Source organism: Periplaneta americana, chromosome 9, assembly GCF_040183065.1.
Source record: "Periplaneta americana isolate PAMFEO1 chromosome 9, P.americana_PAMFEO1_priV1, whole genome shotgun sequence".
NCBI classification, from domain to species: domain Eukaryota; kingdom Metazoa; phylum Arthropoda; class Insecta; order Blattodea; family Blattidae; genus Periplaneta; species Periplaneta americana.
In genome coordinates, this window is record NC_091125.1 from 38893061 (window position 1) to 38916488 (window position 23428).

General features: G+C 37.3%; 1 protein-coding gene across 1 annotated transcript in view; it reads left to right on the forward strand.

Moving 5' to 3' along the window:
• Window positions 1-23428, forward strand: part of LOC138705838 (organic cation transporter protein-like) — an 85786-nt gene that overhangs the window by 33976 nt on the left and 28382 nt on the right. The window contains exons 6-8 of the mRNA XM_069834512.1: window positions 12743-12897; window positions 16805-16973; window positions 20372-20525. Coding sequence (XP_069690613.1) covers window positions 12743-12897; window positions 16805-16973; window positions 20372-20525 — 478 coding nt within the window. The remainder of the gene's footprint in view (window positions 1-12742; window positions 12898-16804; window positions 16974-20371; window positions 20526-23428) is intronic.

Sequence of the window (23428 nt, forward strand, 5' to 3'; positions counted from 1 at the left end):
GTTTGCGTGTCTACCTATCTTCGTGTCTCTTGTTTTCGTGTCTACCTGTCCTCTGTCTGCGTGTCTATTCTTCTTCGTATCATATCTTTGTGTCTACCTGTCTTCTGTTTGCATGTCTCCTGTCTTCGTGCCTCCTGTCTTCATGTCTCCTGTCTTCGTGTCTACCTGTATTTGTGTCTTCTTTATGTTCAACTCTTTTTATGTTTGTCTTTATTCCGGTCTGCCTTTTTGTTTTAGTCTGCCTTTCTTGGATGGTTTACTCTAGCCATGTTCGGTGTATGTTTGCCCTTCAAAGTAATGTCAAATTTAGATATTAATAAGACACACATGGCGGGACTTCAGGATACAAAATATTTATATAAATGTAATGCCCAGTATTCACATTTGATAACACTGTACACCATACTGAGCCAGACAGTAAGCCTGTCATGAAGCTAAATTCGAAACCACGATCTTCGCTTCCACGCAATGTCAAAGTCGTGCTTGAATTTATTATTGAATTCACCACTGACAGCCGACTGTAATGTTCATTGTTCTTCACGACCTGAAACGATATAAAAATATAAATAAAAATTTGATTTTATCGCTGGACTATACATTTGCAAAAACACTAGTTAAATGAAATTTAATGAAATTTTGGCTAGTGGGGACCAAGTCACTTCACGAGAACAAGTGGAGGTACAGAAAAAATCCTGATATAGGTTGGATGGATGGATAGATGTATGGTCGGTCGGTCGGTTGGTCTGCTTCTAGTGGTCTATCACTTGGCTAGGATACCATTCATCTACGGGCTACTTAATTTGAGAATATGGAAGTGTAGATAAATTTGTCGTATTCCAATATTGAGGACAAGTTTCCAGGGGGCAACACTTGGATCTACATTACCTTTCGAAATCCTGATAGATACTACTAAAATATTAGATCGACTTTACGGTTAATATAACTTCAATTATTATTTTTTATGATCATGTTGGTGATTGTCCGATAATCAGGTAATAATTTATTAATATTTTGTGTAATAGCCGTCTATATGCTTATGAAGTACAATATAGTTATTAAATACTATAATACATTTAATAGTTTATTACTGTGGATAAAACCATTGTTCAGGTTGCTGAGGGTGATGAAATAAAGACCAGGTTAGATACCAGTTATGAATGAAAGTATGTTATTGGATTTCAGTGGTCACGGTAAACAGGGATAACTTTTTTTCGAAAGACATGATTCAGTACTTTAGCAATTTACTAGTTTTTTATACATTTTACGGCATTCCTTAAGTTTTAGTGTGTAACTTAATTAAATTAATCAATGCAATTAAGATACAGATCGAAAGTCTTACTATAGGCCTACATTACTTTGCTTGAAGATATTGCCTATGAGTAAATACATGTGCATTTAGCTCCGTTGAACGTTCAGCAGTAAATTTCGCTCCAATATGGGTTTAAATGATTCTCTAATCGTCGTTTTGGTAATCATCGCAGTTTACAGAAACGATCTAACGATTACAATCATATTGTGAATGCTATTCCTGAATACATCTAGAAATGTCCGTTGATTAGTTCTTCAATATAACTAAAAAATAAACTTGTTTAGTTATTTAATATGGTAAGTGCATAACGTTGCAACTTTCACTATCGGTAACCTTCATGCTCGCCATTATGAGAGATCAAGTTCATTGAACCAGTGGTCTTAATGCGAGACGTTGAACTCTGTTGGTTTGTGGTCTAATGCTGTTAGTGTGCTTATGACGGCCACTTTGATCTCTTGACCATTCATCTTGTTTGTTTACTCCTGGACAAAACAGAGGTAGTTTAAACCTCTTATATAGATTAGATTTGCTTCCAAATAATACTAAGATAATTTTGTAATTGTCATTGCGTAATATTTCGTTTTCTCTTCTTCTCAAATTCTTGTATTATCTGTGAAGATATTCTGTCACAGATGCTTGTCTGACAGAAGTTCATTTTATTAACCATTTGATTGGCAGGGTCAATTGCAACTCATTCTCAGCATTGTGTAAGCAGAATTGTACGAATTATCTTCTTTGCCAGCGCTACTTCAATGATTCTTTAGGATCGTGCAACGTATTTCGCCAATTAGCTTCATGTTTTTATGCACTGAATATGATCAGACTATGAATATTTTTCTTGTGTCCATTAAACATTTTTTGTAGACTGTACACGTGGTAAAAGTGAAACTTCTTAAGCCATAAATCTATATAAATTTTTTAATGCTCGTACAATGAGACAAATTAGGATTAAATGTAGCACTTTTATAAGCAAAACTGATCCGTGTTTAAAAATGAAACAATTGGTTTGTGGATAGCTAAAATAAGTTATGAAAAGTTAAGCACACAAAACCAAATTTATTGTTTGTAAATTTTCTTTCAAATATTTGATCAGCACAGAAGACTATAAAAACATCTTAACAGACATACAAAGAAATGCAACTTAACAGGTGTAGGCTATACAAACTATCATGCAATAGTTGCAACGACTTCTACATTGGACAGACTTGAAGATCATTTCAAACACGTTACAAGGAACATATTACAGCCATAACCAAACCATACAACAATTCAACCTATGCAGAACACATCACAAACTCCAATCACAACTACATCAACATAGACACTTGACATGAAAATACTACACATCCACCCAAAAAGCAGAAACTTGACACTGCAGAACAATATGAAATTCACAAACATACAGAAATACACCCACAGCACATCTAAACACTCAACTGAATTTCAACAAACACACCCTTTCGACACAATCATGAACACATACCACCACAACAGGAAACCAGAAGATAGCGCAGGATCTCACTAGGCTTCGGCCAATCACAAATACCACGTTGAAACTAGTCAGAAGGTATTTTTTCTAATATTAACACAGTAAAGAAGTCATAAAGTTAATCAGTGACTCTTATTTGATTAAAAATCTTTGTATGATAAGCTAAGACATGCACTAAGATTTAATTTTGAATACTGAGAATTGAGGTTTAATTAAAAAGCATTGCACTCATTAATTGTCTCTTAATTGTTGGCGGTGTAGGAATATTCAGTAAATCGTTGGCATTTTGTAACTGAACTGCAGAATTGAGGTTAAAAATGCCTTTTTCGGCCGTATAACGTCACAACACAAAAAACGCACTGCCCAACAGTAGCTCCACTCCCACTAATTTATGCAATAATTAGCGTAAATTATTATAAAAATGTAAGCAGCAACAACTTTATTTACGCGATAACACGGCAATATACACAGTTTTTTTTAGTAACAATACGCAACGTTCTCTTAAAATGTCCGTCACAGTGCCTATTATGTTTCACAGCGTTTGACTCGTCTTCTGCTTAAACAAGTTTTGCTCCAAAAAGTTGATAGATTCCAATGGCAATTCATCTTTTTGAAATTATCTGACTGTATTTGGACTACCGGTACTTCTTTGTTTTGAGGGTATGTGTGTATTATTGTAGGCCTATATGTACAAATTTATGAGCATAGCAATCTATAACTATAAGATGATTAACCGCAGTTCTCATATCATGGTATTTAAGACCTTTATTTTGCTTTCTGGATCTGATCTGTTTTGTAAACATTGTCCGAAGTCCTAATATCTGAGCCACGTTCATTATATTTTCAAATTTATTGCACCGAAACCTAATAAGCACAGTCATTATCTGAAAAGGCTTACAGAAGCGTACAATACAGAGATTAAACTATTTTGATTTTATTAAAAAAATTAACACATTTTGAACAAATGAGGTACTTCAAGATAATAATAATAATTGTAATCCGATATAAACTTCACACATTATTTATTATTTTTCTTTCAAAATCACAGTAACAAAGGAGGAGTGAAGTAATTTATGCTTGTATATTTTTTATGAAAATTGACTGAAGAACAAATATTAAATCCTTATTCCGAAAGATAATTTTTTCTTCGCTAAAACTAATAGCTTATTGCGAAAAAGTTGTTGGAACCACAATTTAAGCATTTCCCTCCATTGTGTTGTAAATTTATAATACATAATATGTGTTTTTATTGCACTGTTTACTGTTTGTCTTTATTTCCAAAACGTACAAGTTTATTTTTACAAGTTCTCCAAGAGAAAATTTTAACGGGTTACAGTGAGGCCGACAGAAGCCGAGAGAGAAAATTCGTGGATCTTAGGCGAGTGCATGCTTCTGCGGTGCTTTAAGCAGTTCTCTTTCCATGTGGCGATGGAGACACAATAGAATCTGGACCCGAGTCTGTGAGTACAACATATTCAATCATACAAGCATGTTTAAACTGATGATCATTCGGTTTTGTCAGTCGTATACAGTCGCATATTAATGTTATTGATCAAAACCCTCCCGTTCGTCCTGTGACATGGAAGCTGTGCATGGGTTTGATCCAGTTTCTAAGTGTTGTTTCATCGTGTGTCCATCTAAACATGGATATGTGTGGTTAAAAGTGACCTTAGGATATGCATATTATTAAGTTCATTACACGAGGGGCGTTTAATAAGTAATTTTCCGACAGCTGTGAAATTTATTGTTATTAATTTACACTCACCTACTTCACACATCCTTTAATTCCATTCACGACCGGAGCATCTTCTATGTTGAAGCATTTTTCCCCAGCTGTTTACCAATTTCTGAACGCCATCTTCAAAGAACATATGACTCTGGCTCTATAGAATAGACCGCACTGCTGTTTTGACCTGCCCATCGTTCTGGAAATGGCAACTTTCCAACGCCTTCATGCAGGGAACACATGGAAGTAGCTAGGTACCAAATCAGAGCTGTAAGTTGGGTGTACAAGGCGCTCCAAGCGAAACCGTGCAATTTGGAGTTGGGTTTGATTTACAGTATTCGGGCGAGAGTTGTCATCAAAGAGGAAGACACTTCGGTTGAGGAGTTCCGGGTGCATCATTACACCCCTCAAGCGGAAGTGACGTCCATGGAATGGAAACATTACACTTCACCAGTAAGAGAAAAGTTCAAGGTCACTCCCTCTGCGGGGAAAATCATGTTAACGGTATTCCTGGATTCCAGAGGAGATCTTTTTTTGACTTCCTCGAACTACGAGAAGCAGTAAACGTTGATTGTTACTGTGCAACCTTATATCACAAATCTGCAATCCATCACAACCGCCCTGAACTCCTCACCTGAGTTGTCCTCCAACTTGATGATAACGCTAGACCGCATACTGGAAACCAAACCCTACTCCAAACTGCACAGCTTTGCTGAGAGTGCCTTGAACATCCACCTCACAGCCCTGATTTGACGCCTAGCGACTTCAATCTCTTTCCAGCGCCGACGAATGGGTTGGAAGGTCGCTGTTTCCAGAGCGATGGGCAGGAAAAAACAGAGGTGCGATGTTTGTTATGCAGTCAGAGCCATAATTATGAGCGTATTCCGAATCTCAGCGCTGAGCAATCTGATGGCATCACGGTGTTCCGAATTTCACCGATGGCGACACTGATGCTCCACTGGTGTCGCACCGATGCCATCAGCTTGCAGAGGTGGTGGCAGTCTCCTTCAGCCGCCATCAGTGAATCTGATTGGTTCTTGTATAGGGCGGGAATTAGCAGACGAATGACATCGTGCACTGTTGTGTCATGGCGGTGTGTTCTGCTTTATTTCCGCTGTATTGTTTGTAATGAGCACAACGTCAAAACAATATGTTAATGGCTTATGAGCGAACATGTCAACGGACCAGTTATTACTTCCGATTCAAGAAATAAATTGTTTATGCTCTCTTTTCTTTGAACGAGATGGCAGTACGGAAATTTCGCAAAATCTTGCTAGCGTAGCACAGACAACAACTTGTGCAGTCGCCATGACAGCCATCGATCCTTCCAGCAGTTTTGTTCCTATTTCGCTGCAGCGTGACGTCATTGTTGTCCACCGGTCCGGTGAGATTCGGAATACACTGTATGTTCTTTGAATATGACATTCAAAAGTTGTTACACAGATAGGACAAATGCCTCAACATCGAAGATGCTTACGTGGAAAAGTAGTCCATGGATGGAGTTAAAGGAGACATAAAGTAGGTGAGTGTAAATCAATAACAATAAATTTCATAGATGTGGGAAAATTACTTATTGAACGTCCCTCGTATTGTAACATATTTTGTTTAGTTAAAATTTCCTTACAGCACGATACGCCAAGAAACATTGTACTATCATTTAATTGCATTCTTGGAGACAGTTTAAAAATGATTTTGTTAATAGAATTCACTGGCGTATCAAATATAGTATATTTGCCTCTATAAATTTTACGACTGTCAAACAAAAATTTAATTATTCTTTTTAGCCAATTTAAACAGTCTTTCTCTAAATTATAGTGCAATATAATTTCGCCATCGAACGATTTGTGAAGGTGACAAGCTCAAATGTATTTTCTCTAATTACAAATGATGAATACATTTTTGCAGTTTATTCCAAAATTCTCATATTTCAAACAAGTCTTCATTCATGCATAGTGTTCTGTCCAAGGACAGGTCTTTCACTGCAAACCCAGCATTCTCCAGTCTTTCCTATTTTCTGCCTTCCTCTTTGTCTCCTCATATGATCCATAATATCTTAATATCGTCTATCATCTGATATCTTCTTCTACTCCAAACTCTTCTCCCGTTCACCATTCCTTCCAGTGCATCCTTCAGAAGGTAGTTTCTTCTCAACTAGTGACCAGTCAATTCCTTTTCCTCTTTCTGATCAGTTTTGGCATCATTATTTCCAACACAGCTTCGTTTCTTATTTTTTTCTGTCCATTTCACACGTTCCATCCTTTTCCATACCCCCATTTCAAATGCTTCTAGTCGTTTCCCTTCACTTCGTCCTAGTGTCCAGATTTCTGCCCCATACAGTGCTACACTCCACACAAAGCACTTCACTAGTCTCTTCATTGGTTATTTTTCCAGAGGTCCGCAGGAGATGCTCCTTTTTCTATTAAAAACTTCCTTTGCCATTGCTATTCTCCTTTTGACTTCTTCGCATCAGCTCATTATACTGCTTATAGCACACCCCAAATATTTGAAGCTGTCCACTTGCTCTACTGCCTCATTTAGAATTCGCAAGTTTACCTTCTGTACTTTTCTTCATATGACCATGGTCTTCGTCTTGTTGGCATTTATCTTCATTCCATACTGCTCAAGCTGTCATTTAGCACTAGTGGCATATCCCTTAGTATCATTTCCTCTTCTGCTAACAACGCCATATCATCAGCAAATCTTATACACTTTATTCTTCCTCCTCCTATTATCACTTCTTCCATATTCTGAAAACAGTTCTGCAATAAATCCTCCAAGTAGATATTGAACAGGGTAGGTGATAAAGGGCATTCTTCTCATACTCCTCTTCCTATTTCACTTCCATATGATATTTCTTCTCCTATCCTGACTTTGACTCGTTGTTTCATATAAAGGTTACTGAACAGCCTCTTCTCTTTCCAATCCACGCCAATTTTCTTTAGAATTCCCATCAGTTTATTCTAATCCACTCTGTCAAATGCCTTTGCCTTGTCTACAAATACTATATACACATCTTTATTCTTCTCTAGGTATCATTCGCCGATTGTTCGTAGCAGCCCAATTTCATCTCTCGTACCTTTTTCCTTCCTGAAGCCAAACTGCTCTTCTTCCAATGGTCCTTCCATGTTAGAATATAAATGTCGATTCAGTATTAGCAGAAGAATCTTCGCCGAGTGTGATATGTCTGGTATTGGAAGTAACACTGTCTCCGTGAAATCTTCAGGCCAGTCGTCTTACTCATATATTTTGTTGCATAATGATATAATTTCCTTCTTGTCTTCACCCAAGCATTTCACTAATTCAATGGGGATTCCATCAACTACTGTCCTTAAGCGCTAGTTCAACCTCTTCGCTTAAAATAGAAAATCCTTTTTCGTCTTCTGATACGGCTGCATCATATTCTATAGCCAAGTCATCTGTTTCATATAACTCTTCTACATATTTCGTCCATCTGTTCAGTATTCCTGGTCTGTCTGTTATTTCATTTCCGATTTTGTCGTCTATGGACCAGATGGATTTGCTTCTCTTATTTGTGAAGTCCAGACATTTTACTTCGTGGTACATTAAATCATATTTTCCTTTTCTCTCTAGATCCTCTATCTCTTTTCATTTCTCTTTCATCCACTCTTCCTTCACCTTATCAGTTTCTCTTCATAATATTGAAAATTCTTTAACTATGTCACAATTGCTTTAAAATCTAATTATTAAGCTTTATAATATAATTTCCCACTTTTCTAGAAGCAAATGTTTTATATTTAACTTCTGTTAAAGGTTTCCCACTCTTGGAGACACTCGATTCCCTGTTGGACTCGGACTACTCTGCAATTTCTTCCGATAATAATAAGATTAAGATATTTGTCTTTGCCAAAGGGAATGAATGACCTAAATGTATTGCATTTATTCCAGATTTTGTAGCAAAAAGCATCCTGTTCTGTATCTTTTCAGAAGGATTCATTTTTGTGTTATTCTTTTTCCTTTTGATACAGCGTTTCTCAAACGTTTTGAGAGCAAGAAACACTGGAAATAATTGCATCTTTATATAAATCTTTTTAATTATTTTTATTAAAACTATTAGTAAGCAATAATGGCCTTCAATTTTTAAACCTTAATCTGTATGGCTATGAAAGTTGTTATATTACCAGGAGAAAATAAATAAACAGATTTTAAAAAATCGAAGTAAAATAATTATTTAATATTTGAGTAGGCCATATTTTTAACATCTATCTGTATTATTTTTGTCGCTCTCGTAATTCCCTGATAACATCTGTGCATGAATCCTATGGTGAACATCCGTCCCGCTTTTTCCGGGTCAGTCCTGAATTTAGACCCTCTATCCCGGATTTTTCTGAAGGCATTTCGGAACGTCAATATGTCCCGGATTTTGCCTAGATGTTATGATTTGTCCCGTAGATTTTTCTATATTTATAGTAATGTTTTTAAGGGAAATGAACTCTAAACTTGGCAATACAGTCGGTTAGTTGTCATTGTTGATGTTGCTATTATATATCATTCGCTTAAAAATTGGCTATACTCATATTCAATTCAATGAGAGGGACTGGCAGTACCAGTATTCTAACGCGCAGGGATTTGGCTGGGAGAGATGTTATGAGTCATATGATTGGTTAAATGACTAACGTTTTCTGACGCTACAAGACTGCATTTTCATACGACTCGTACAACAAGTACTCTCTTTCTCACCAGCTGTCATTCTAAGAAAACATCTACCAGTAGAATCACTAGTTACACTAATAAAGAAGCAAACAAAAAAAAAACAGTATAGTTCTCTTACAGTCTGAAACAAACTGGAGGAAGCATAACTAGAAACCAGGAAACAAGCAAATGACAAATCTTAAGCCCTCCTTAAAAAGATAAAAATTAGATACCGTTTTGAAAAAATAGAAAACTATATACATGATTACTCATCTTCCAGAGGCAAAGGATAGTCAAACCTTGGTTTGATGTCGAGTACTTCAAACAGAGAAGCGATCAAACTTTGCACTGAGTACAGACAGACATCTTCGAGGAAAATTTAAATCTCTATGCAGAGAAAAGAAAACCATATAAAAACAGCTAAAAACGAAGAAAACTAATTTCATAGAAGAATGAAGAAAAGCTCAAGTTTAAGAGGCGCTAACAAGAGCCCTTTGTTGCCCTTGGAAAAAAGTTATCCAGCACTGCCACAGAGATCCTAATACACAATGGAATTTTGGGAAAAGCACTTCTCCCTATTAACCAATGCATGCCAATCATACGACGAAGAGCTGATACAGCATAGCGTAAGTAAAATCAAGCATCCTCAAGGTGAAAGACAAAAAAGCAACCGGATCAGATGGAATTTATAATGAAAATCTCAAACTTACATCATATCAACCGACTCCCTTCTGGAACAATCTATTCAACACATGCAGTCAATTTCAATACGTATAATATTATGTAATTTATCTGTTTTTATGTTATTTTATCCATGTATTGCAATGTGTTCTTTTGATCACAATTCTGTTTTTTATTGAGTATTTATTTATATAGTTCTCATGTAAATTTATAGCCTATAAAGATTACACAATTCATTTACTAGAGTAACACACTGCAAGGTGTCCCGATTTTGAGACCTGAAAATCTAGCCATCTTCATGAGTCGTAATCAACAATAAAAACAAACACACGCAGATACAGAGAGACAGAGAGAGATAAAGACACAGAGACATAGACACAGAGAGAGACAGATACAGAGAGATGGACAGAGAGACACACACAAACAGAAAGACACACAGAGAGACACACACACAAACAGAAAGACACACAGGGACCGAGACACACACAGAGACTGAGAGACGCACACAAAAGACAGAGACGCAGACACACACAGAGACACAGGCACATACAGAGACAGAGAGAGATACAGACAGAAAGACACACACAAGAGACAGACACACAAAGACAGAGAGAGACATACAGAGACACACACAAGACACAGAGAGACGTACACAAGAGACAGAGAGACACATGCAGAGACAGAGAGACACACAGACAGAAAGACACACACAGACAGAGAGGCACACACAGAGACAGAGAGGCACACAGGCAGAGAGACACACACAGTGACAGGGAGAGACACACACAGACAGAGAGGCACACACAGAGACAGAGAGACGCACAGAGGCAGATAGAGACACACACAGAGACAGATAGAGACACACACAAAGACAGAGAGACGCACACAAGGGACAGAGAGAAACATGCAGAAACAGAGACACAGAGAGACAGAGAGAGACACAGACAGAGACGCACACACAGAGACAGAGACGCACACACAGAGACAGAGACGCACGCACAGAGACAGAGACGCACGCACAGAGACAGAGACGCACGCACAGAGACAGAGACGCACGCACAAAGACAGAGACGCACGCACAGAGACAGAGACGCACGCACAGAGACAGACGCACACACAGAGACAGAGACACATATAGAGACAGAGACGCACACACAGAGACAGAGACAGAGACGCACACACAGAGACAGACGCACACACAGAGACAGACGCACACACAGAGACAGAGACACACACAGAGACAGACGCATACACAGATACCGAGACGCACACACAGAGACAGAGACGCACACACAGAGACAGAGACGCACACACAGAGACAGAGACGCACACACAGAGACAGACGCACACACAGGGACAGAGACGCACACACAGAGACAGACGCACACACAGAGACAGACGCACACACAGAGACAGAGACGCACACACAGAGACAGAGACGCACACACAGAGACAGAGACGCACACACAGAGACAGAGACGCACACAGAGACAGAGACGCACACACAGAGACAGAGACGCACACACAGAGACAGAGACGCACACACAGAGACAGACGCACACACAGAGACAGAGACGCACACAGAGAGACAGAGACGCACACACAGAGACAGAGACGCACACACACTGAGACAGAGACGCACACACACTGAGACAGAGACGCACACACACAGAGACAGAGACGCACACACAGAGACAGAGACGCACACACAGAGACAGAGACGCACACACAGAGACAGAGACGCACACACAGAGACAGAGACAGAGACGCACACACAGAGACAGAGACAGAGACGCACACACAGAGACAGAGACAGAGACGCACACACAGAGACAGACGCACACACAGATACCGAGACGCACACACAGAGACAGAGACAGAGACGCACACGCAGAGACAGACACACAGACACAGAGACAGAGACAGAGACGCACACACAGAGACAGAGACGCACACACAGAGACAGATAGAGACACAAAGACAGATAGAGACACACACAGACAGAGAGACACATACAGTGACAGAGACACAAACACACAGAAACAGAGACACACACACAGAGACAGAGAGAGAGACAGACTGAGTCAGAGAGACACACAGACAGAGAGAGACGGACAGAGAGACACACACATAGACAGAGACGTACGAGTATATAAACTTGAAACCTATTTTCTGCTACTTTAATATTTATATTTGACAAAGATATGAAATATAACACTATCTCCTATATACCTGCAACTTTCCCAAAAACAAATCACAAACAATTTTATTGGTAAGAATAGTACTATATTTCTAAATATTTACAGTGTTAAAAGAATGTTCATGTGAACACCATTCCGACAAGTTCCAATAAATTGATTAGCAGCCTGGTAACTTTCTGAAAGTAAAAGCTGTGTTGCAATATCGACCTTGAGAGAAAAACCCTTCCTTTAGAGCTGCTATGGCTCTATTGACGTCAATTTTATGTCCATGATTAGGATATTTTGGTTCTTAATTTTTCGCCAATTTTATCTTAAAAATTGTAATTTTTCCCTCAATAAATTAATATTTTTTGCCGAATAACAGTTTTATATTTCGAGCCACTAAGATACACCTCACTAGTTTGAGAAACGCTGCTATAATATAGGAGAGTGTCAACTGTATGGTGAAAGGGGCAGAATTTCCAGAATCGTTGCTTATACTTTGTTTGTATTGCATTTATATAGCGATTATAGGAAGAAAATGAGATGAACCTGATAACTTGTTATCTTCTGCCCTTTTTCTATCCTTGTAAGTTAAAAAATGCATAATAGCGAACACCACAAAAATCAGTGTATGCATAATAAATTGTCGAATAATAAAAATTTAAAAGAAGAATTTGATTTAAATCTCTGTTCCGTGATTACAGAATTGGCAGGAAAACAACGTTGATAGTGTCCATGGTATTGTCGTGCATGATGGGCATGGCGCGATCATTTGCATGGAGCTACGAGATTTTCCTCCTCTTCGAATTTCTGGACCCGGCTCTTGGGACCGGCGTTTATACATCTGCATTGGTCTTAGGTTTGTATCGTAATTCATTTGAAAATGTTTTAGGTAGTAACATTTTGTAAAGTAGCATTTTGTTTATACCTTCATATCTTTTAATTTATTTATTTCACACATACGTATAATTTAATTTAATTTTTTTCTTAGGTCTGAAGCTATGTAAAACAATGTGATTTTCTCGAAGAAGTGTTAATTTAATTAGACAATTAAATATATGCAATTCAGTCAGTAAGTCAACTTCCAACAGTCATTCAGAATCCCTTCTATGAGAAGAAGAAGAAAATGTATTCAGAAAATAAAATGTTCATGTACGGAATGTATATTTATCATTTTCCAAATTATTAATGAATAAGATAGAATTACAACGCCATTTTCAAACGACTTGATGTTATTATCCAATTGAGAATACAATTTACAGCGACAATGTTTTTACTCTATTTACAGCGAAAATAGTTTACTTTAAATAGCATGCTTAACAAATACGAGTCGAAAATATTAATTAGCAAATAAAATTAATTACATTTCAAGGGGCACACAGCGATTAAGAACAAAGCTTGAAATAAATAACGAAGTATTGGAAAAAACGTGTTCCTTTTAATTACTTGCGATGTCTTATAGGACTGATCCAGAGATCGAAAGTTAAATATAGCCAATTTTCTTCAGCTGATATAAACGATGAAACAAATAATGATGAGAAAAGATAGATTTATTACATTTTATGAAACAATTGCCGTACTATATCTGTACTCGTATATGGGCAGAGAAATGAACATTAACTAGGAATCCACGTAAAAGAATCGAGGCTACTAAATTTTTTAGACCGCTGGCGAGACCTGTAGAGAAATGGCGATATTCGATTGGAGTTGAAAATATCAAGTACACTAGATGCTTCAGAAAGTTATTTACAAAACTGGTACACACATCTTTTAAGGGCTGAACAAACCCGGATTCTGTTAAAAATATTTAATAGTATACAATGAAGTAGAAGAAACGTTGGGCGTCTAAGAAAAAGATGATGCGATCACTATCACCTGAAGGTCTAATCCTGTAATTTAACGATGGTGACAATGAACTACTAATTTATTCTGATTAAATCAGAGCCAAAACTACATATCACCACATCATATAAAACTCTCACAAGCGTTGCTTAAAATGTAAATATTCAATTGCATTGAAAACATAATTATGACGGATTTGAAGAAGTATCCAAGAGTTTAATAAATCTCTTTTTTAACACCAAATAAGAGTATTTCATTTTCTCGCTCTCTATGTAATTTTGCTCGAATAAATTTGAAACTAATTTAAAATTATTTTGTCCCATTTATCACAACTTTCTCAAACTACAAAACATTTATATAATTACACAATTTATCATGAGATAGAAGCGATATTATTTGCGCTATAACAATTAATTTGCAGACCCAATGTGTATAATAAACCTGTCTTAGTCGTAGATTCGAAGTCGTCAATGTAAGCCATAGCTTCAAATAAAAGAATTACTATTGAAAAGATAATTTGTTATAAAAAATAATTAGAATACTTGAAAATACTAACAAGAAAATATACACTTCGTGGATACCATTAAATGTTGGCATAAATGAGAATGATAACGCTGATAATCTAGCTACAAGATTGTTTCGCGAAAATAAAACCGTTAAGTACCAAAACACTAGCTCACAAAATCAAAATTAAATCAAAGATAGAAATATCCCATAAAGCCACTCACAAATCACGCAATAAAAAATGGGCAAAAATCAGTAAACACTGGAAAACAAATAGCAAGAAACTCAGAAAAGGAACTGTTGCGTGCAGCACACCTTTGTAGGATAGGAATCGACAATACTGAAGAATAACATTGTGTAATTTATCATGACTATCTATAGGGAAATAACATCTTCTCTAGTGTACCATACTCAACAAAGAAATGCAACAAACCAAAACTCTGAGCGTTCTCTATTGGGAAGCAAGAAACAAAATGGGTTAAACAGTACCAAACGTGGCAATTGGAAACCAGCCAGCCAATCAACCAACAATTTATAATTCTGTGTCGAGCTAAATAAAGTGAATCCAATTTATTTTTCTTAATTGTTTGGTACACTCTTTAAACACTTCTATAATCACTGATTAACGTTATGACTTCTATACTGCGTTAATATTATATTACGAGTATCTATCTGACTAGTTTCGACGTGGTGTCCATCATTGTCCGAAGCCTAGTGAGGTCCTGATGAGCTACAAATTACAAAAAAACAAGTAGTACAATGTAAATATAAGATCAGAAAATAAGTGCAGTTTAAAGTGCACCGTTTAATATTTTACACAAATCGCTATGTCATCACCTTAACGAATTCATAGAAATGGTTGCATATATTTCTTAGAATAATTTTTATTAATTTTTTTATCTGTAACAATATTCTGTTTTCTTTCCAACTCAACTGATTTCTACATATGGTAATATGTATTTTTCATTGAAAGAGATACTTCAGTTATTTCATTCATTTATAGTTTTCTGCCCAAGGGCAGGTCTTTCACTGCAAACGCAGCATTTTCCAATCTTCCCTATTTTCTGCCTTCCTTTTAAGTCTCCACATACGATCCATGTATCTTAATGCCGTCTATCATCTCACATCATTTTATGCCCCGAACTCTTTTCCCGTTCACCATTCCTTCCAGTGCATCCTTCAGTAGACAGTTTATTCTTAGCAGCCTGTGAACCAGCAATTCCTTTTCCTCTTTCAGATCAGTTTCAGCATTATTCTTTCTTCACCCACTCTTTATAACCTAGTTTCATTTCTTATTCTGTCTTCCATTTCGCACGCTCCATTCTTCTCCATATTCACATTTCAAATGCTTCTAATTGCTTCTCTTCACTTCATCGTAATGTCCATGTTTCTGTACCATACAATACCACAATACACACGAAGCACTTCACTAGTATTTTCCCTAGTTATTTTCCCTGAAATGGTCCTTTTTCTATTAAAGGCTTCCCTTTCTTCCGATAACCATGGTATTCGTCTTGCCTGCATTTAAACTTATCTTCATCCCATACTGCTTACAGCTGTCAATTAGCTCCAGTAGCATATCCCTTAGCATCATCTCCTCTTCTGCAAATAGCGCCGTATCATTGGCAAATCTCATGTAGGCCTACTTTATTCTTCTTCGTCCTACTATCGTCCGTCCCATATTCTGAAAACAGTTGCTCACTCAAATATCAAAGTTGATGTTGAACAGAGTAGGTGATAAAAGTCATCCTTGTTGTACTTCTCGCCCTGTTTTACTTTTCTGTGACATTTCTTCTTCTATTCTAATGCTGACCTGTAATTTAAAGTGTTAGTTTAATTGAGATATTTATATCGTGGGAAATAAAATTTATTAGGTAATTTTCAATCGGATATTAATGAGACACGTGATGAAATTCACATAATACCATTACGTGCAGAAAGACACATATCTTCCTTAGCATAATTGAAGGATTCAGAGACATTGTGGACCAAGCGCCATTTATAAAAAACGGAGAAAGCAAGGGTTAAAGTTAAGTGAATACCATAGTTTAATCAAGATTGACATATCATTTAGTTTTAATGTGTATACTTTATATTACTTGCTATATGTTTCCATTGAATTATGGTAATAACTTCATTTTAACTCTTGTTTTCTACGGTTTTAGTAAATGGCGCTTTGCCCACTATGATTCTGAACCCATCAATTTTAATTAGAACCTAGAATTTAGTGTAATAGGCATATAAAAGCTTCATCATATGGCAGTAATAATTTTAAAAATGTACGTAATTCATTTTGAGAATTCAGAGAGAAAGCTGGAACACCACTATCAAACTTTTTACATTATTCATGAGTCACATTTCCATTTTGTTGTAAAACATATTATTTTCTGTTTTAAAACTGGCACACATTGATTTTGCAGGCATGGAGTTGGTGGGTTCGAGCTCCAGAGTCCTGGCAGCCACTCTCATTACTTCTTTCTACGCAATAGGACAAGCACTGACCGGCCTTATTGCGTGGTGGCTCCAGGACTGGAGGCTGATACTCAGAGCATCGTATCTGCCTTCTTTGCTTTGCTTATCTTATTATTGGTAAGTCATGCCAAAGAAAAGTTGATCAGACACGTAACAATATTATGAACATGCGTTTGGTCAATAGACTTTCCTCTACTGAGCGTTGTTGCCGATAGCGACTGAGGAACGAAGGAAAAAGAAGGAAACTACAGTTTGCCTCTCGTTTCCATTCTGTGTGTTACCAAACGTACTTTTATATATGGCGATTTATCTGAAGAACTGAACAAAATTTAAACTACTTCTGCATACTGCTATCTAAAGTAAATAGAGTTAAATTGATTAACATTTTCATAAAATAGTGATTCACAAAGTTGGATCGCGACTCCCTAGGTGGTCGTGTGAAAAGCTCAGATGGGTCGCGAAATGATTTACAAAATAAAACAAAAGCGTCTTATTAACATAAATTTATGTTGTATTTAGAAACATAAAGTTAGACTACAGCGTTGAACAAAAAATAAAATAAATGTTTCAGTAGTTGTAAAGTACAAAATAATGTGATAAATGTGCTTATTTTTCTGAAAGTCTCTTCTAAAATCTGGACTCTGTATTCGATATAGTCGCCCTGAGTGGCGCAGTTGGTATACCGCTGGCCTTCTGTGCCCAAGGTTACGGGTTCGATTCCGGCCCAGGTCGATGGCATTAAGTGTGCTTAAATGCGACAGGCTCATGTCACTAGATTTACTGGGATGTAAAAGAACTCCTGCGGGACAAAATTCCGGCTCGCCGGCGACGCTGATATAACCTCGGCAGTTGCGAGCGTCGATAAATAAACCATAATTTAATTTATTCGGTATACAGACTGGTATTATTTACAAGTTCAAGGTGATTTTTTGCTTTTATTTTTATGGAAATCATAGATGAGAAACTTACTTTGCATAAATACGAGGTTGCAAATAGTAGGCCTAGAGCCCGATCACAAACTCGTGGCACCTGTGCGAAAGACGAATTGGCATCCACTTACATGGACTCGTCAAGAGTCCTGCTGGGGAGGGTGTGTTTGAACAGTACGCTCTGTGAATATGCAGTCGTCCGCACACACAGAACCTCCCACTCCGAAGCCTCAGAAAGAAGTTCGCGCATGTTGGTGCCACGAGATTGCGATCGGGCTATACCTAAAATGTAAGATCTTCTGTTTGCAATCCAAGGTATTCTTGCATTCTTTTGATACAAGACTAGTCCACGCTCTGCGAGAGAAGCAAGATATAGTTTCAATATTCTATTCTGTCAGTAGGTGAGTCTTCCCTTAATATTGTTTGGAATTTCAACCAGTTGAACGCAACTGTCTGTGAATGTCATTCTTTTGAGTTTATTCTAGAACACATCCATTAAGATGTTGTTTAAAATTGCGCAAACTTATTACATGTCGCAAAAGCAATTCACTTTTTTGTCCTATTTACAGTACGTACTTGAATTTTCCTCGAATTCTTTAATACACAGCGTTGAGTCAAATTTCTCTTTGTCAAGTGATATCAACCAGTAATCAAGTTTCCTTATAAATCCGTCGATTTTATATTTGGCTGTTATTACTGTATGTTAACATCTTGGCCTTTCAAACTACTGTTCAAAGTGTTTAAGTGTTCGGAAAATGTATTAGCATGGAAGGCCAGTGTAGAAGCCAAAGAGAATTGAAAAATATGTTTGCATTTTTCGATTTCTCCTCTTGCAGGTATCTGTACATTTGAAGTTCGGTGGTATCCACTGATTTTGTGTAAAATTACCGTTGTTTTCGATTTTATAGGTATGTGTATTTTTTGAATGAGGCTAAATTCCGGTAACTTGTGATGGATGGGGATAGCAAACAAAATCTCGCTCAGAAGTGGGTCGTCTTTCAAAACGTTTGGGAATCATTGCTCTAAAACATGAGCTTTATATAAACTTAGTATAGTCTATTATTATAAGCAAACCCTTGCAGTTATGTTACATGACGTTTGTTGAAAAAGTAGCGAACAGATGCTTTACCGAATTCAATGAAGCAGTTAAAAACGATTTACAATGAACTGTAATAGATTCTGCCTATTATTTTGCTTCATTACCCACCACAGCCATCGTCAAGATAACAGTCTGTTTCAAGGATCCGACTCTTTGCCCCATTTTGTTTCCATTCGTGTAACTGCGAGTATTTTGAACGAATACTATACACCGCATCCATACTAAACTGTTGGATTGGGGGGCTGGCGTTGCAGATTAACAGTGGATGAAGTGGCCTTCTCGTTCCTCCGATCTTACCGGGGAAGCACGTTTGCGATGATTTTCTAGAAACTTAAACTTTTTGCATAAAAAAGACAACCCGTTTGCAGCATGGTTATGCTAGTTTCAAGAGCATGTTTGCGGCAAGACTCAGCAACACGTGGTGACTGACTTAGTGGTGTGTAAATTCTTGTTATAAGACATAGCCACAATTTTTACGTCCATGTTGCTGTAGAAAACGTTCGTGAGTAGATGTAGGTACTGAAACAGACAAATGAGCATTACGATATCAGTGGTACCAACTTTAATTTATAAGTGAGTTCAGAAATATAAATATTCTTTTTTTTTATCAATAGTTTGTGTTATTTTTTGCGTTAAGCGAACATTATGATATAAGTGGTGCTAACTTTAATTTATAAGCTTAATTCAGAAATATCAACCTTCTTTTTTATCGATAGTTTGTGTTATTTTTTTTTTTTTTTTTTTTTTTTTCGTGAAGCGAACATTACGATATCAATGGTGCTGTTACTTTTTGGACACCTTTCAGTTTATCAGGTTTAAAAGATGTTTTTCGATATACCGCAATCGGGTTCTCCAAAACCAATGCAAACTGGCTGTGATTTAATCCTCCTGATTAGCCGTCCTGCCGCAAACATGCTGTTCACGATCTTATTACATTAAATTTTTATCGGGATGTATGCAGGACAAATTTTCTGTGCCACTTTTACCACTGGATATTAATGAATTTGAGTTTGAGGATTATCGCAGCTGTCGAGATAATAATTGACAGAAACATGCTAAGAAGAATATAGAATGAGCTGTATAAAAGACTGGACAATGTCGAATCACAAATAGAGCTCACATTGAACGTGTTTAGAGTATGTAAAAATTTCATCGTTTCTCTTTCAAATGGCGCTAGTTACAACTGTATAGCTGTAATACTTACCTTGGTATAACAAATTAAAACTGTGACAATTATTAATGTATAAAGATGTATATTCGCACGTAAGGAAATGTGAGGTCATGAGATCAGTGTGGCAAAACGCTGACTCTTAAGACATCATGAAGAAAAACACAAAACAAAGATTCAAATGCAATCCCTTTGGAGAAAATATGAATAATCTTCATTCTTATGTCAAAAGTTGTACCCAAAATTTTTGTACAACCGTGATCTTGTTTCATACCAATCTTACTGTGTAAAATTAACTGTTTTTACATTTCATCTAAAGGCTTATTCCGGAGTCGGTGAGATGGCTGCTGACCAAGAGAAGAACAAAGGAAGCCACAGACATCATTCTTGAAGCGGCGAGAACTAACGGAGTCAGTCTCTCGGAAAATGTGATGAGCAAAATCAGATCATCCTCAGAGCAGAAGTATACGGAGGTGAGGTTTAATAATCCACTTGCAAATACGGAATGACAAACATATCTTTGCTAGGGGTCTGCAGAAAACCGCAACAAATATAGGAATTTAAAATCTTTATTGGTATATGTTTACACATTTATAAGTAGTGTGACTACATTTTTCTAGCGTTTCCTGCGCTTAGTCTATCCGCATATATGACTTCAGCGGACTTTAGAATAAATCCGTTGAGAATGTTTTAAATCTTTGAGCACTTCTTCGAGATGGACCAGAAAAATATCACTTGAATAACGGTTATAATGTCGTTCTGTAATCATCATACTTTTAGTTGCATTCTTAGAATTGCTTCGAAGTACGTTCTGCCACGTTTATGTTGGGAGAAGCTCCAGACCATTCAGCAATTCCAAAAAAAGTCAATGCCACTTTCATGCAGCAATACTCGTGTCGAGTTGGCTTTGAAACACACTTCCTGTGGGTCCAACTTATTGTTTCGACATCTTAGGAATGGGAAAACATTAGCTTTTAGAACAGTAGTTCCTCTGAACTATTCTCCATCCCTTGACTACCCAACTTCTTTAATGATTCGCATGAGTCTCCTAGTGGCGAAGTAAAGAAATATTCCGACGATTCAGATTTATTTAGTATTTCCTCGTAGTGTTTATCTGATTCAATGTCATTGGTTGAGAGTGGCCACACACGATCGTTTTGGTAGTTTGGTCGACGTATTGTTCAGATAAAAAATACATCTCTTTGCTGTAGATGTATAAAGTCATCTTCTTCCCACTCTTGCAGGTAATTACAAAATCATAATCAGTCTCCAGTGTTCAAGACGGTCTTCATAGGCTTAAAAATATGGGAAGGTTTGATATCAGCACGCTGACGATATTTCCTGAAGGTTTCGCGAGTCAGATGTTTTAATCTCTTCTGTTCGATCTCTTTGGCGACAGCATAATTTCTTTTCCGCCGTTTCCCGCTGTTGACTACAATGCACGTTGATGTCTGCTTTCTTGAGACAATTTTTCCGGCCTTTCTAATTTTTATTCAGTTTCAATGTCCTCATAACCTTTTGTCAGAGACCCACCGTTCACTTCAATGCAACTTTTGGGCTATCCATTTCCGATTAATGAAAGTAGCTGCAGCCTCCATTATCTACCGATACACGTTAGCATGTATGCAATGGACATAGCTTTCTTCATCGGTGTCATTAGCATTGTTAACATTTACCTCAAGACAAAAAAAGTATAAGCTTATGATTACATACAATCAGGACACATCATAATATTTCTCTCATCCTTCGATTGCAATGCTGTAGATCCCTAACAAATATGCATTTACCACTCTGTAGAACTTAGATTCGCATATTCAAATTCAGCTGCGAGTAATGCACTTTCAAGTGTGTTAATAATGAGTTTGTCTTTCACAGTGTTGAACATTGTGTGAATTTTTTGTAAGTTTTTGTATCGTATTTAGATAGAAAGACTAACATATCTTCTAAATACATTACCAAGAGCTTTTCTCCGGCCCTGCCTTCCCTGACGATAGAGCATACGCAGCTCCAAAACATTGTAATAGTTGTCGGAGGTCTTACGGTTACCATGGTAGCTATTGGATCCGAGGTTTACGGGCTCAAACTCGGCCAACAAAATTAATTTTAATGGTCGAAAATCCTTGGTATGGCTTCTCCCTGGAGTATAATAAAGTTGGGAGGCCCACCAGAATTATGCCTTTGGGCAATCCACCTTGTCCTGGAACTTAACATTTCCAACATTTCGGAACTACATACAGGTTCCATCATCAGGGCAAAAGGTAAGGCCAGAAAGGTCACCTATTGTATTTGGCTCGTTACGCTAGGCTAATCCGGACGATTATGCAAAGGTTCTGAATCTGAATGGGAGGAAGATGGGAGACGAAATGTTAAAAGGTACGCGAAAACTCTTCCTTGCAAGGGAGATTCGGGCTGAGAAAATCTTATTATATGAGTTCCAAGCCTGTTGGCGACTTGTCTCATTCCGAGTTTCGCTGTTCCACTGAAGGAACTCCAGAACATTTGAAGGGGAAGCCGAAAATGGACGTCACTTAATAACTACCACATAAAAAGGGGTGGGGTGAAAAGCGAGGAGCACGACAGAAGCATCGGGAGAAGAAACGCCGGAATATGTTAGCCTGCGCATTGAAAGGTGCTGCGTCCTTTCGCAGGGCGAGTGAAAGACGAGTAAACTCGCTCCAGTACCATGGGTAATATGCGAATGGCAAGCTAAAATTCGTATTTCGAAGACGCCTCTTTGGAAGAAATGCCAAAATTTTGTGGGAAGAAGAATGTAGGTCCGTGGTTCATTTCTTTTAGGGCTGATCCCATTTGTCTTAACGCCTTAGGTAAACCACAGACAGGATGAGTTTCTCAATTTAGGAGACTAGCCAATTGGCTACTGGTTATAATCAGGGTGCGAAGTAAGATTTCTGATTAGAGAGGGGATAGAATCCTAGATAGAGAATACCACACATTAAAGTATTATTATTATACTCATTCGATACAGCTCAACGCTTGGTCGCACTGAGTTGCTTGTCTTGCATCTTGATGATGATGATGATGATGATGATGATAATAATAATAATAATAATAATAATAATAATAATATACATGAGCAGACTTAAGATAAGATGTGTAATTCCTAAGTTATTGATTGTTGTCAGCTTGCCGGTGATGATAATACATCAATATTATTTTCTTTGCTTACTTTATAATGTAGTTATAAAGTAATACTTGTATTAAAACAATTATATTTTGTGAAGGGGGATAGAAGTTATCCCTGGCAGGGATGTTGATATGAATTTATGAGAGGGGGGGGGATAACGTTCCAACAGGAGAGGAAATCCCCCTATCCCCCCGTTAATTCGCACCGTGGTTAGAATTGGCTATTGTTTAT